Raw genomic sequence first — 16,780 nt, 5'->3', positions numbered from 1 at the left:
AACAGTCAATGTAAGCAATGCGGTGTCTAAGCTGACACTGCGTCGACCTAACTACATTGACTTAAGTGCTACACATCTCGTGGAGGTGAAGTTATTAAGTTGGTGTAATGGTCGAGTTACACTGGTGGGAGCTATGTTTTAGCGTAGATGCTTACAGAGTTAGATCGACGTAAGCTGCTTTACATCCACCTAACTCTGTTGTGTAGACCAGATCTTTGTTAGAGTTAAGGATTCCTAACCCGTTTCCTGGCTTAATTCCAGTTTGGGTAGTTTCATTTGGCTTTCATCTTATTTAAATTTTTTCTATAATTTAAACTGTGTAGGGTATTTTTCTCCACTTCCTATCCTAAACGGTTGTGTGTGTTTCTGAGTGCTGTTAAATAGTTGCCACATCCCATTTTACCCCAGATGTGATTATATTTTAGTAGTAGGTAGAAGTAACCTCTCTGCAGTTTCACTTTGTTTGTGAAATGTGTTGGGATGAAAATGCTATATAAATGCAAGACACTATAAATGCTATCTTCTGTTCATCCCTCATATAAAGGAAACATTAATAAATATTTTATTTATTTGGATTTAAATGAAAGCACATAAAAGCATGCCTATCCCAGGGTGTAGGTACCCTTGCCATCAGTTAAAATATAGGGAATAGATATTTTATTACATAGTTCACAAAGAGCCTATTTAATTTATTTTTGTTCTAAAGTAGCAAGGAGAATACTCAAGAGTCATCAAAGGCAACATGACCTGATTTGTGTGTTGATGAAGACTGTTTTACTTGTCAGTAACACTTCCAGTGGGAATAAAAACTATCAGACATCATTCCAAAATACCTGAATAATTTAATGTGTTACCGCACACCACTGGTTCACAGCCCAAAACAGTGGTTTGTCTTGTTTTGCATCTTCAAGCTTTGGCTTGCCTGTCTTGCATTTATGCAAGCTCAGATTTTTCTTTAAAATCAAAATGTGGAATATGAACCAAAAGGTAACTTACACAGCACAACACGCTGGTTTAGTCTGTTGCTCAACAGATTATATTAGTCAGCTGGTAGCAGTGCTTTATTTCCTGACTTTAATGGTCATTAATTAAAACTGTCCTTGGTATTGATTTAAATGTGTGCAATTGAGAGCTGAAAACTCAGGAAGATGAAAGTAGTTTAAAAAGATTATTGTTCTTAAAGCAAAACTTTATCTTGAAATAATAAATACTTTTTTCTATACTGTACTTTCAGTGCATTGGGAACAGAGGCTCTAGTCTAAATTAAGTATCCATCTGACCACTCATATGTAGCTCAAGGGCCATTATTTACACCTCACCCATTGCTTCTACTCATTACCAAGACGGCATTTTGTTTTACTTTGCATCACGTCACTATAGTTTTTGACACACTTCTTGCGTTCAGTGGTGTTTCTAAATGGACAATCTGCTGCCATTGCCTCTCTGCAGCTTCAGGATCTTCTGTAGGTAGAAAGAGGGTTTTACCTTATTACCAGCATTCCCTCCTACCCTCATAGGGAACAGGAAATCCAAGCCGTAATAATAGAAATGAGAGTTGGAACAAACCTATTGGCTTATTTACTACATCCCCCAATTAATGCAGGATTGCTCTGTACAGTATATTTTCTAGCACGTTGTCTGTTCTAGTTTTCAGTACCTCAAATGACAGCATTTTGAATGCTTCCCTTGGGCTTTTTCATAGACTGATTAGATATCATTCTGTCCCAACAAGGGCGCTAACAAAACAGTCAGAAGAACTGTCATTGTGATATTTGAAGTGTTGGTCCATATCCTCATGACCTCACTAATACGTTCCTCTGATATGGCTCTATAGCTCTATCAGGCATAGAAACATATTGCTTACATACATGGAAGCATTGTTTGGGTTACTCTGTTGGACCCAAGTATCACAGTTCTGGGGTAACTGCACCTGTGATCCCTTCATGGCCTCCTTGAGGGCACCCCCACTCAGGTTTCAGACCTCTAGCTGTCACCTTGGTTGGGGTGAGGTGTTCCTCTCCCTCGAGACTGTGGATAAAGGCTGCAATTCCTCGTGTTCTTCACTGCAATCACATTAGCAAGTCTGAGGGCTTGTCCATACTTAAATGCTGCAGCGGCGCAGCTGCACCCATTCACTGGAGACATCACCTACACCAATAGGAGGGCTTGTCCCATCAGCACAGGTAGTAGCTTATGTCAGGTTTCTCCCATCAACATAGCATTGTCTACACCAGGAGTTAGGTCGGTATATCTGCGTCGCTTGGGGTGCCACAACATAAATTGTTAGTTCCAAAGTTGTTAGTGTAGACAAGTCTGAGGTTACTTCAACACTTGTGGTCCGATTATCTACCAGGGACGATGACAGGGTTAATCGCTGACCAGCCTGCCTTCGTAAAGCAAAGTATTTCTTTAGAACAAAAGCAGTATAGAGAGAAAATATTTTGAAAGGAGTAAACAATGAATATGCATGCCTGTCTTACCAGATGTCACTCATTTTTCACTTGGAGACCATGGCAGGTTTCAAAGTCATTCAAACCCTTCCAGTAGGGTTTTACCCTCCAGGTTAAAGTCTTATATCAATCTCAGGTTGTGATGAAGTGGAGATGCTCCTAATATTTCCTCTGAGTGCTGTGTGCGTGCCTCAGTTTCCCCCCATGTATTACTCATGTATTTTGGAGATGGGACCCGGGTGTGTGATCATTGCAGAGACCACTAGAGGGCAGATGGGCTTCTCCAGCCACACATATGCAGACCTAGCCATACCCCTCTGCACTCCTAGGTCAACCAGCTGCAACAGTTTGTAACATCTTGCCAAGGAAAGAGACAAAGAACTGGGGAGGGGCAAGAGAGGCGTGTCTGGGTGCTGGCTGGGTGGAAGGGCAGTTCCCCTGAGAGGTCAGAGGAGCAGGGCCTGAGTGTGGGCTCTGAGGCTCTCCATTTGGTCGCTGCTGTAACTTCTAATTAATCTGCTAACAAAGTCTTTGTGCTGTGATCTTGAGAACTAATAAACCCTTCTGACTTCCACGCTGACTGTGAAACACTTTTGACTGCAAGGCAGGGTCCGTGGCCCCTTTGGGGGCATGGAAGAGCTCACCAGGGTCCCGTCCAGGGGGACCCACAGGGGCAAGCTCAGGCAGAGCAGGGGTACTGAACCCTCCAAGGCCAGATTCAGGAGGCAGCTGCACTGGTGTGTGAAGACACGGGGGAAGGGGGTGCAGACTCCAAGTACAAGAGTCCTGACTGGCTGTGTGTCAAGTGGTTCCAGAGCACTGTTCCTGTGTAACTCCATCACATGGGTCGAGTAAAGGTGAATCCCTCTTCTGTAGCACGTTCTCCACTTAATTCACTTCTTTGTTCTTTGTCTTCTGGGCCTTTCTTGAATCCTCTCAAAACCAGCCTATGCAATCTCTCCCAGGGCGTGGTACTTTTGCAGACTTGTTTACTTGTCTAGAGGTTTGCAGCAATTGCCCCCTAGTGCTGTTAGTTCCTGATAGTTCATTTATGTTTAGTGACTGTCCCAACCCCACCAGTTTCTCCCTTACTTGTCTTGTTTTGAGAAAGAAGTTAACCCCTTCATTCCCATCAGGTTACAATACAAAGTGAGAGGGGTTACTTAGTCACATGTTCTTTCAAAAAAATAAATCAGAAGTTTTCCACTTCTCCTTATTAAGTAGTGAGTTGGTTTTATTATTTTTAAAAATGTCCAGTGGAATTGAATGGCTCTGGATAATGTTAATAGGATAACTAAAGCTTTTCATATCTGGGTTGCCACATCAAGTCAATGACACACTGCCTTTCGGAACAAATGTCAAATCTATGTGCGTGGCCACATTAGAAAACACTCCCATCCCAGTAGTAGTAACAACTCAGGAATTCTGATTCCCCCAAATCATTCTACTGTTTTCTAGTACTAGTTCTGTAACCCACTGGAGAAGTTTGTGTTGCTTTCCTCTCTAGTGGCTGCTCCACATAGAAGACAGACATTTCTGTAGCTCATGTGGTCCACCTGAAGATCCACAGTTCACAGTGCTGCTTCCATCTGGGAAGCTTGTTTGGTTGTTGGAATTTGTTTAGCCAATTTTCTTGTTTATGAAACAAATTATTGAATTCACACAGTGAGAAAATACTCTTACCACGTTTTATAGTTAACAATCCCATTATTATCTATCAATTACAATGCAATATGCAACAAAACACAGTATTTCACATTCCAGTCATTTGTAACACAATTTGATTTCTTGTGCTGCATATTAACAGTTTAAAGGTCATCATAGAATTGTAGGACTGGAAGGGACTTTGAGAGGTCTTCTAGTCCAGTCCCCTGCACTCAAGGCAGGACCAAGCATTATCTAGACCATCCCTGACAGGTGCTTGTCCAACCTGCTCTTAAAAATCTCCAATGATGGAGATTCCACAACCTTCCTAAGCAATTTATTCCAGTGCTTAACTACCCTGACAGTGAGGAAGATTTTCCTAATGTCCAACTAAACCTCCCTTGCTGCAATTTAAGCCCATTTCCTCTTGTCTTATCCTCAGAGGTTAACGGGAACAATTTTTCACCCTCCTCCTTGTAACAACCTTTTATGTACTTGAAAACTGTTATCATGTCTCCCTCAGGCTTCTCTTCTCCAGACTAAACAAACACAATTTTTTCAATCTTGCCTCATAAGTCATGTTTTCTAGACCTTTAACCTTTTTTGTTGCTCTTCTCTGGACTTTCTCCAATTTGGTTGAGAGGTGTGGCCATGAAATTCATGTAATGCATGTAAATATTTTTAAAACTACCCTCTACCAGCTCTACAAAGAGATGTGGAAAGCAGATCTACAGTATGTGTTAAAAGCATCCATTTTTAATAATTAAATGATGCAGGGTCGAGCAAGACACGGTTTCTTTTTTTGGGTCATATTTTGAAGAAATACTTGTTGATTATTGGCCTGAATTAGTAGTTATTTCAAATCCATGAGGAGAAAGATTCTGTCTTTAATTTGAGGTCTACAACTCACAAATGAAGCTAAAAGCCCAGTTTTAGGTTACATGTGATGCAGCATGGAGATAAGAGTATATAATGCCTACTGCTAATCTGACATGGAGCTTCTGGAACAGTAACTGCAACTGTGTAGTCACAGTGTCTCAGCACCTTCACTGTCTGTGTCCATTAGGCCAGCCTTGATCCTGGTCTTCCAGTTGTAGCACCTGTGTAGGTAAAGACAACTCCTCCATCCCAGTCCTTTTTCCCCCCTTGGGTTCCTTTGAACCATTTAATCCTGTTGGTTCTTTTTTTATTCTCAAGGAGGGAAGGGATCTTTCATGCTCAGGTAGCAACTGCAACCCTCAGGTCAACAGGCTAATCATAATTACACTTGCTTTTAACAATATAGCATTTATAGCACCCTGGAATGAAAGGGTTCATGAAAGTTTTTTTTCACCTTCCTGTGTACAGACATCTTCAAGTGATCGGAAGCAAGTATCCCCTTAGCATATTCCGAAGTTGAGCCAGATAGAGTAAGTGAAAACTTACTCTCAGGTACTTGGAATTTGCCTTATCAAGAGAAAGTGAAGGGCAGGAGTAAATGAATTTTTGTTTGTTTTATATTTGTAATTTCATTTTATGTTCCTTTTAGCAAGGCATCCTGTCAAAACTAGCTGAGCTCTTTATAAGCCGGTTTCCTTTTTCACCATGTAAGAAAAAAGATGACCTACTCCACCGATTGGTAAGTAATTTCTTTTTTATTTCCTTCCCTAGTCCCTGAGTCTTTCTGTCCCTTATGTGCCTCCTTGATCTATATATTTTGCTGCATTCAGTGCCAGTCAACAAGATCAACAAGACTGACCAATGGGGACTTGACGTATTCTTCAAAATGTATCATTGACTAGCGTTTTGATGCTACGTCAGTTTTTAGGGAACAGTGCAAAGCTGACTGTGTACAACCTGAATGGCTTTGAAATGCAGCATAAAGGTTTTTACATGTAGATAAGGTAATTTTACCTTAGAAAAGCTTGACAAAGAGTGAAGCTGTTATTTAAAGCCAAAGAGACTGAATATCGCGTCCAATCTTCTTGATCCAATTCGGCTGTAGAGAGAGGTAAAAACAGACTACCATACCATGTATGTGTTGCATCCTAACAATTCAGATCTGGTTTTAAGGGCAAACCACTTGCTTACATCAGAAATTATGCTCCTGATCATTTATATGAATGACCCTTCAAATTTGTCACTTGGTTTGTGAGCATCTTTTCTGTGGTGGAACCTGGAAAAACACAGAGGGCTCAAATCACCCCTGTGCCAGAGCTGAACTTGTCATAGAGATTGGGGGGCAGGGTAAAGGTAGTTTCATACTTCCTTTGCATCTTCTCTTGCCTGGGGCACACCTCAGCCACTAGCACAGGTTATAGCATCATGAGGTTGGCCATAACTTGTGGCCAATTGCCTGTGGCCCCTAGGTTTGGCTGCCTCTGCTAGAGTGTAACAGCACCCAGGGATACCTGTTGTGCCTTGTGCACCATGGGTTCCTGCCAGAAGCAGATGCTTAGATGGCTGTCTACCAGCCCAGGACATCCACAGCATTGAAGGAATTACCTGTGGGTCAGATCCACTGGCATTGTGGTCCTTTGAATAACCTGGCATAAAGGGGCCAAGATGCAGGGATGGACTGGGTCCACATTTCCTTTCACTCTGAGACCTGGCACTTGACCACTGAAATTTGCCGTACTAGTTGTGGAGAGTTCCTGACTCTGCAGAGCTAGAGAGGTCTGATTTCTCACTATTATTATTTATTTGTATGTATGACATAAGAACGCTGTCCTTAAATACAGCCTTAAATAAAATTGGGGGAGGAGTTTTGCTGCACGAGACAAGAAGAATGTCCACACCCCACCTGGAGTCTTGAGAGATCTGCCAGTTCCAACCCCAAACCCTCATAATCACCACTCCCTCAGCCTAGGAGGTCAAGATTTCCTTTACAGCCTGGCAACATTGCTTTTGAACTTCCCAGGAGGCAAAGCAAGGAACTCTTCCCTTGCCCCCACATAAGCTGAGTATGCTACTTCCATAGTCTTCCTAGCCATTATCCTGGAAACCAAGAAATTGAGGTAGCTAGCCAACCCAGGACCCCTGCAAGAGGATGCAGAGCAGTATCTGTAAGATACTAAACAGACTCAAAAGACGTTTTCTTGAGTTCACTTCAGCACATAGTCTATGGCTTCCTGAATCAAGTCTTCTCTAGTTAAAACTGAAAGTAGTAGGGTATAAGATAATACCAGAGTATCATTGATTTATTATTATTTTATTTTAAAGAATTAGGGCCTTTGGATAGCTGTTTTCCTACTATCTTCATAATCGATTACCCCACTGAGTCAATGAGAAATACTTACCTTGGCTTTAATAGTGCCAATTGGATTGAAAACTAGAAAGATTTTGGTAATGAAGTGACAAACTCCTCTAGGTCTGTTAGCGACTTGTACCTGAAGAAACTGCAGAAGAGAAGTATTTTCCCTTTTTACACTTTTAATTTAGCTTTAGACTACATATTGATGGTAAATTTTCATTTTGTTGAGTTTGAACACTCTGTTCTTCATTGGGAAATTTTTGGTGTTTTAGAGATACAGTTTGCTTCAGTGTCTGAATTAAGACTTCAGAGAGCTACTTTTGTAGGTAATATAGCCACAGAGATTTTTCTTTAAACTTTCTAGTTGAAGAAGGGGAAGTGCAAATGTTTGTGATGGCATTAAAATCATTGACACCACCTAAAGTTCCTATTAGTTTTGGCAAGATAAAGCTCCATAGGATCCGACGCTATTTCATTTGTGGAGCCATAGGTCCCTTTGGAAAGGTCTTGTGACTCTCTCCTGGAGAATCCCACTGCAGGCAGGGATTCTGATTCCAGCAAATTGACCTTGTCTTTATCAACTGGTCCACAGATAAAATTTGTAACTGACTGATTTGCACTGTCTCTATTTTAACATCTTTTTGTTTGCTAATGAAAGACGCTATAGAAAAAAGCTAGATTCATTTGAACACAACAGATTTTCAGGTAGCAGTTTGACTTCCATTCTTCTGATAAATTCTGGTGCCTAAACTCAGTCCTGTGGAAATACATTGGTGCAACCTCTGGCATGTTTCCAGTTCAGCCACATTTTCCTCGTTTAGGAGTAGGTCATGAGTTTAGTGCAATGCATCTTTCAAGATCAGATGGCAGAAGAGGTTTTAGAATGAAACACATTTAAGATAAGTGGTATAGCCAACTGTAGTGTGTCTAAAATGCTGGAGTCTTCAGAACTATAAACAGTGAAGATTTATTATTTTTTAACAACTTAATCTTAATTTCTACTCATACCCTGTTTTTCTTTCACTAATTCATATTAAGGATGTTGGGTTTCGACTGGACTCTCTCTATACCATCCTGCAACAGGAAGTTCTGCTACAGGAGGATGTGGAGCTGATTGAGCTACTCGACCCCAGTATCCTGTCTGCAGGGCAGTCCAAGCAACAGGAAAATGGACACCTTCCAAAACTACTCTCCCTAGCAACTCCTAATATTTGGTACTGTCCAGAAAACGCCTATGCCTGTCATTATTTAAATACACTGACAAGGGAAACTTATCAGCATGCTCTTAGCACAAGAGACTTTACAAAAAAAGTTTGTCTTTTCTCATCTAAAGTCCTTGATTTAGGTTATTTGACTCCTTTTTGGTCTGCCAGGCACAGATTTTTAACTTCTTGGGCACACTGAAGAGACCATTTTTTCCTCAGGCTTTTGAGGAGAAGGTGGGTTGAAAGCTGGTGGATAGTTACACATAGTCCTCTATAGTACAGTGTATGTTTTAATTTATGGAATAGACACCCGGAATATACATTGGGCACTTATGAATATTTTGACAAATTTTATTAAATAAAAAAAGTGGTGGGTTAGTTCTTGAACTTCTAAAGTGATGTTTTGGCAGCTTTGGTACATACCTAGTGTAGGCACCGTAAACTGAAGACTGAATTTTCCACTTCTCAATTGAAAAGTCTACAGTATTAATTTACTTTGTACTAAATTTTTTGGTGTTCTTAAATAATTTGCTGGACCTTCTAACATTCCTGTTTTTGGTTTTCTTCAGGCCAAACATTTGTATCTATTTGAATTTTAGAAAGATAAATTTGTATTCCACTTCTGTGTCTCAAAAAATAAGTGACCGGCAGATCTAGGGAATTTCCCACCACATGGTAAAAATGGTGAGAAGAACTAAGAGGAGTGAAATGTATAAGAAGTTTCATAGACTGCATCATGCTATTAAGTTCATATATTCTCAATGGAGGAAGGATTACATTTGTGTAGCATTCATGCTGCTAGTGATGTAGATATCAGAGAGAAGCACTTAATTTGCAAAACAGGACAGCAGAAAGTTTATTAGGTATAGCAGGGAAGTTACAGAAAGATTATGAATTTCACACTGATGTACAGGTTTTGTTTATAAAAGTTGCATGCCCTTTAAGACTATAATTCTGTCCTCCTAAAGCTGATTTCCTATCCAGAGTGTTTTTGCCCCCTACACAATGCTTTCTTTAACCCTGGGCCTCTGCTAAAATCAGTAAATAGTGTGAAAGAATTAAGTACTATACAATATATTGAAATCTGTCATCTGATTGGGGATCTCTGTATTCATCTCTTTTTGGACTTGCCTTTCAATCTTATAAGAGTAGGAGTCAAACACATTGTCATTATGCAGAGTACCATATTACGGATGTTATGTGAAAACGCAAATGGCTTATGTGTGGTGTTGAAGGAAGAAGGAATCTGTAAATACTAAAGCTGGCTGGAAATTTTCCAGTGGAACATTTTTCCATCAGAAAATGCTGATTAATCAAAATTAAAATGTTCCACTGGAACGTGTCAATTTTGGTGCGATTCTACCTAGTTTCCTGGCAGCTTACTTGCCACTCTAGCTCTACACCAAGGCAGGCTTCCTGGCTCCCACAGTCCCAAGCATGAAGTGGGCTGCCGCAGAGCCATGGCTTCTAAGCTGTCAGCTCCTCAGTAGCTGCCTGGTGGACTACTGTAGAGCCAGGTTTCTAGGCTTCTTGGGAGCCCAGAGAGCATATTTTGTTTCAGAAACATCTCAAGAGTTTTGAAACATTCCCACAGCGGGTGTTCCCCAACTGAAATATTGCAGACTTCCAGTTAAGCAAAAAATTTTGAGTTTTTGTATTCTCAGCATGATTCAGGACAATTTTTTTTTGCAAAAACTCAAAAACTTTTGATGAACTGGAAGGCTGTTTCCCAGTCAGCTCTAATAAATACATATTATTTGAAGCTTGGAATGCTTATAGCTTCGCAAAATTACAGATTAAATACTGTCTAAGGTCCACATTCTTTTTTCTAATAGACCAATTTTTCTGTCAAAACTTTCAAAAGAAAAATGGCAAATTTGCAAAAGAAAAATCCGCTTTTGAGCATAGCCGAAATGAGATTTTTAGCTTCCACTGTTCCAGGTAATTTGAAAAGCTTCAGAGCTGCCTAAAAAGATTTCCACAGCCAACTTTTTAAGGGTTTGTTAAAACTTTGTAGTGTGTGGTGTCCAGGTTAAATGAGTCAGAATCTGGAAAAATAAAACTGTCATTATTTAGTGGGTTTGGTTACCTAAAAAAACATGCCCTTTACCACTGTCCTCTTGAGCCTGGAAGTGCAGACTGTACAGTTCCCATCCACCCTTGCTTTTAATGCTGAGCAAGCACTTTTTTAAAAAAAGTCATATGTTTGAAAGATTGATCTTTCAAATTGGTGCATTATTTTTCCAGTGGCTGTTTCAAACCAATAAATTAAATATATCCTGGCTCTACAGACTAATTCTGTACATAAAACACCTAAATCTGCCATTTATGATCTTGTTGCTGTTTATAACTCTCTTCAAAACTTACATAAAAGTCCACATTAATGAAATGTAAACAACATTGTAGTTGAGAGCCTCATGACTTTCCTCAGTTGGTTAATCTCAGGAATTGATGGTAGATGTCCTTTTTTCTATTCCTTTGTTTGCAGGGATGTGTCTCTGCTGTTTACCTTTGTCAGTGCATTGATTATGCTTCCTTCATGGTGGAATGGATCATTCTGGAAGGTGTGGGGACTAGTTCTGTTTGTCTATGTGGTCATACGAGCTCTGGGCACATGGAGGACAGCCAAGCTGCAAATGTCCCTGAGAAAATACAGTCTCCAGCTAGAAGAGACAGTGGCAAATAGTCGAGCTTTTACTAATCTTGTGAGAAAAGCTCTGCGACTCATTCAAGAGACTGAAGTCATTTCCAGAGGATTTACCCTGTGAGTCTTTATTTTATTTCATTTTATATATGGATTCATTCAATTAAGTATTAGAATTCTTTAATGTTATCTCCCATGGCAGATGGAATCTATTGGGAAATGTTATACATTGAATTTTTTAATTAAGATTGTTATTTACACAGACAGAGTAGTGTAACTACCATGATAATTACGTTGCAGGTGTTCAAAGTCTAACAGCGCTGTTTAAAATTGTGCAGTATGGAGATTTTCAAATTCACAACAGCTCTATTTTTGGGCACCAACTGCCCTTTGTATCTTTTGAAAATCTCCTCCTATATTACTGACAACATAAACAAGTAATTTTTTATGGGAAGGAATGGGGAGAGACAAAGGGACTCTAAGCCTCTTTAGTGACCAGTCCTTGAAGGCTCATGTAGTATTTTTAAAATTATATTTTAGTATGTTGATGAATGTGTTTAGCATTTTAGAGTACAAAAATGTTTTCTAACGTTATCTGACCGGCAAGTAATCAGTAGTATTTTATAATGAAAGATTATGTGAAAAAGTATATCCTTTTGTATGATGTGCAATAGTCATTATGTTTTCATCCCATTACTTATAATTAAAGTAATGCTATGAAAGGTCTTTTTCTCATAGGTTAAAGCTTTTTTCACATCTATGGCACCTCGGAAGCTTAATACTCAGCATGGTTTGCCACTAGAATTTGTCTTTTTCCACTTATGGGATTTGATATTCTGATCCTAGTTATTCGTTGTCTGCAGTTAAACTGGCTGTTGTATATTTTCTTCCTGTTTTTCATGAATTAACACTGTGGCACACTGAACACATACACTGGTCTGGAAGCCAACATGCTTGTACCTATATATTGTCCTTCCCTCCCATTGTTTTAAGTCAATGTAATTTCTAGCAATATATAGTTATAAAAGTATGTGTGCTAATAGAACTTTGGGTGGGAGGAGGAAGAAAATGCAAAAATCAAAACAAAAAATAAGTCCAGTCATCTTCCTTTTCCATACCAATAAAATACCTTTTTGCTCTGCTTTGATTTATGGGATCTGTATAAATTTCTGACTTACTTAAATGTTCTAATGTGCGTAAAGAACTTTGATCTTTATTTGTAGACATTATGCTACTACTACCAGTTCAAATGTTTTGCATTTGAGCACATTATGCTACATGCAAGGCTGAAACCTAATTTGAATTAATTTCCTAATTTTAGATGATGAGATGCTTGCATTAAGTTTTGCCAAGGACATATTTTATTGTCTTTATGGCGTGTTTAAGCATGTCCTAAATCAGCCTACATATTTTTTGTTGAGAGTGTATACAATTAAGCAGTATTCAGTTTTATCTTCACAAAAAGTGTCTCAGAAATAATTTACTGTTAGGACTTGTCCAGATTACAGTTAAGAAAAACTGTATTTATTTTTTTAAATTTTAAATAAATGAATCTATGGTTTGATTGCTCAAAATTATTAGTCCCTGGTTCTTTAATTGCATATCTAAAATATAGTAGTTTAAAACAATAGATGGGCTTCAAGTTGACTCCTGATCTTGTGTCCACTTTTCTTTAAAACTTAGGCCTTGTCTACACTACACAGTTTTGTTGATAAAAGTCAGTTTTTGTTAACAAAACAGTGGAGGTGTACACACCTCCTACTGATTTAATGCTCCTGTTACGCTGACATAATAAAATCACCTTGACGAGAGGCATAGAGCTTTTTGCAACAAAGTTAGAGCAACACAGTGTCAGTGTAGACACTGCTCTTGCGTACATCACTGTAAATGGCCTCCTGGAGGTGTCTCACGATGCCCATTGTGACTGCTCTGGTCAACAGTTTGAACTCTGCTGTCCTGCAGCCAGGTACACAAGCATGCATCCCTCCCCCTTTAAAAGCCTGGGAATGTTTGAAATGCCTCTTCCTGTTTGCTCGTTGTGGAGAGCTCACATAGCATCTTCCCAGTTGACCATGTCGGCTCCACATAGTAAATGCACACCCGCCTTGAGCACACCAGACTTATTGGATCTGCTGGATCTGTGGGGACAGCAGGCTATGCAGTCTCAGCTCCACTCCAGCCATAGGAACTTTGCTACATACCGGCAGATTGCTTGTGGCATGTTGGCGAAGGGGTACGGAAGGGACACGCATCAGTGCCATGCAAAGATTGAGGAGCTGAGGCACTCATACCAGAAGGCAAGGGAGGCCAACTGTCACTCTAGTGTGACGCTGAAGACCTGACACTTCTACAAGGAGTTGGACACGATACTCGTCAGCAACCCCACGCCACCATCAAGAGCCCCAAGGATATTTCGGGGGGGCTGGAGGCAGTGGCCTGCAGCGTTAACCTCAAGGACGAAGTGATGGATGAGAAAGTGGAATTGGAGAAGGATGTGGGACAGAAGACCATGTCATCTGGTAGACTGGTGAGCCAGGACCGCTTTCTGATTCCGGAGGAATATAGCCAGTCACAGTACTACAGCTGTGGCATGCCTGATGCAGGAGAGGGGAGCTACAGTAACTACTCATTTTGATTTGATATTGCACGGTGCCATGAGATAGAGGTGTCCTTTATTTTTTAACATGTCAGAAGTGGGATAAGGGATAGAAATTAACAAGACAAGCACTGTTTGTGTCTGCTTCCATTCCCCTATGCAGCTACACAGTGGGGGTCCTGTGGAAAAGTTTGTTAATGCAGACTGGGATTTCACGGGACTCCTTCATAGAGATCTGTAGGAAACTTTCTTGGAGGTACTCTGCAATCCATTGCCGAAGGTTCCTTAGCAGAGCTGCTTTGTTTCTTCCCCTGCTGTAGGTAAGTTTGCTGTGCCAATCAGCAGTTACTTCTGCAGGAACCAAAGCAGCACACAGGCGAGCTGCATACAGATCTGATCTGAAAGTGCACATATGCAGGAGACGCACCCTCAGTTACTCTCAGGAGCAAGATACTAATTTTGATCACCTCCACCTGTGGAAAATGGTACCAGAATTTACAATAGTGTCCCTAGGTGCTTGTAGTGATCCCCTTTGGAAACTATGTAGACCCTTTGCCCCATCTTGGCCCTTTCCCCCAGGGCCGAACTCACCAACTTTAGGGCACTTGCCGAGCTGTGTGCTTGCCAAGGGACGGTAAGAAAGAGGTGTATTTAACTGTTACGATTCAAAGCTGTGAGTGCACTCACAGAACTGCCACTGTTTATTGTTTCTTCTGCTTCTGCAGATGTGGCCTTGAGGGGAGCCACCTACACACTGGTGGAGCACCTCTGGCAGATAAGGAGGCAAAACAGGAGGAGAAAGGAGGACATGCTTAGGAAAGTGCTGCAATCATCTGATGCTGCAGTTTGCGATCACAGCGTGTGGAGAGAGACAATAAACGAAAAATTACTAATGGATAGCCAGGAGAGGAAATGGCAGGAGTGGATGATAGAGGGGCAGGAGTGGGTGATAAAGCTGATGGAGGACCAGACAGAGATGCTGAGGTCCCTGATTGTGCTGCAGTCAGAACACATGCATGCTTGACTACCCCTGCAGCCCATACAGAACTGTGTTCCATGCCTTCCAACCGCCCCCCCCCCCCCCCCCCCCCCCCCCCCCCCCCCCTCCCCCGGCGCACACACACAAAATCCTTGCAAGGTCCCGGCCCATCGCAGTACCCCTTACACTTCACCCCTAGGGACAGGTTTCAGAATGACTGCTGGACTTACACACTGCTGTGAGAGCCTCAATTCAGAGAGTGCTCTTCGCTGTCATGTCTCTTGTCAAAAAGGGAAATCTGTATATTGCTATGTAATAAAAATGTATTTTTAGAAATAAAATCTTTGTGTCCTACATACAGTGGTTGCTGCTGGAATTCATATACAGTAGCAATTGGCACATTTGCAGACTACAATTAATGCTTCATTACAAGTGTCATTCAAGGTGGCAAGTAAATAATACCTGGCTGAATGCATTACAGAAAAACATTACTGGGACTCATTGTCAAAGTGCTGCTTCAAACCACCCTCGTTTGAATAGCCCCCTGTTGAGCCCTTCTATTAGCTCTGGCATCTAGAAGCTCAAAAGCAGCCTCCAGGCGATCCACCTCAACGCTCCATCCTTGTGGAAATTTTTCCCCTTAGCTTCACAAATGTTATGCAGAGCATAGCAGGTTGCCATAACCATGGGAATATTTTCCTCATTGAGGTCTAACCTGCCAAAAAGGCAGCACCAGCTCAACCCTTTAATCTACCAAATGCACATTCAACAGTCATTCTGCACCTGCTGAGCCTGTTGTTGAAGCACTCCTTGCTGCTGTCAAAGTTTCCACTGCAGGAACCTTGAGCCACGGGAGTAAGGGGTAAGCAGGGTCTCCCAGGATCAGTATGGCATTTCCGTATCCCCTGCTGGAATCTCCTGGTCTGGAAGGAAAGTTCCTGCTTGCAGCTTTCTATATAGGACAGTGTTTCTGAAGGTGCATGGCCTTCCTTGACCACCCCGCACTGATGTCAGTGAAATGACCCCAGTGATCCACCAGCTCATGCAATACCATAGAGAAGTAGCCCTTTCTATTGATGCACTCTGTCACAAGATGGTCTATGGCCAAAATTGGGATATGTGTGCCATCTATCACTCCACCACAGTCAGGGAATCCCATTGCCGCAAAGCAATCCGCTATTTTCCACGCGCTGCCCAGAGTCACAGTCCTTCATAGCAGGATGCAGTTAATGGCCATGCACACTTGCATGACTTCAACTCTCATGGTGGACTTCCCAACTCCAAACTCATTCACAACTGACCTAACAGTCCGGAGTTGTCAGCTTCCACGCAGCCTTCATCACTCGCTTTTTCACCATGCGCAGCTGCTTGGTGAATGCCAAAGGCATTCTGGAATTGTTTCTTTTCATGGCACACAGCAGGGCAGGCACCCTGGATTCATTTTCAGATTAGCAGCTCATGAAATACCTGAGGATCAGCCATGTTGCTTTTGTAATGCTTATCACAAGACTGGAGGGCACTGAAGGATCAACGCTTTTAGACACAAATGGCGGACTCGCAGTTTACAGGGGCAGTTGAAAAACAGCGCGAAACATAATCAGAAGCCCATGGAATGATGGGACAGCAAAAACTGCATCATGGGATGGTGAGCCCACCCCAATGATGCATTGCAATCCATTCCCAGAACTCCTAGTGGCAGAAGGTGGCAAGTTGCACAGTAGGCTAGCTGCCCATGATGCACTGCTTTCTCTGATGCTAGAGCATAACTGTGGACGTGCTCCACGAACACAGGGAGCATTGTGAACATGCACAAGTGATGTAATTATAGCAGTTTATTATTGTCAGCGTAACATAAGTCGACTTAACTCTGTAGTGTGTAGACCTTAGTAACTTTTTAGAGAGGATTTCTTTGGATGTGTATGGGCTGAGGGTTTGAAGGTAACTGAGCCAGTACACTCAGTACATGAATTTCTGGAATAGTGGTCCAATATGGACAAGTCTATGGCCTCTTTTTTTATTTACTTTATTTA

General features: G+C 41.3%; 1 protein-coding gene across 2 annotated transcripts in view; it reads left to right on the top strand.

Moving 5' to 3' along the window:
• VEZT (vezatin, adherens junctions transmembrane protein) overlaps window positions 1-16,780 on the top strand; it is an 87,247-nt gene that overhangs the window by 34,403 nt on the left and 36,064 nt on the right. For both annotated transcript variants that reach the window (XM_067559793.1, XM_067559792.1), the window contains exons 3-5: window positions 5,623-5,712; window positions 8,365-8,540; window positions 11,020-11,295. In XM_067559793.1, coding sequence (XP_067415894.1) covers window positions 5,623-5,712; window positions 8,365-8,540; window positions 11,020-11,295 — 542 coding nt within the window. The remainder of the gene's footprint in view (window positions 1-5,622; window positions 5,713-8,364; window positions 8,541-11,019; window positions 11,296-16,780) is intronic.

This window comes from Emydura macquarii, unplaced genomic scaffold (assembly GCF_026122565.2).
Source record: "Emydura macquarii macquarii isolate MOO-44397 ecotype Brisbane River unplaced genomic scaffold, CSIRO-AGI_Emac_v2 contig_2205, whole genome shotgun sequence".
Lineage (NCBI taxonomy): Eukaryota > Metazoa > Chordata > Testudines > Chelidae > Emydura > Emydura macquarii.
The sequence above is the reverse complement of the archived record's forward strand: the minus strand, read 5'-3'. Positions and strand labels throughout refer to the sequence as shown.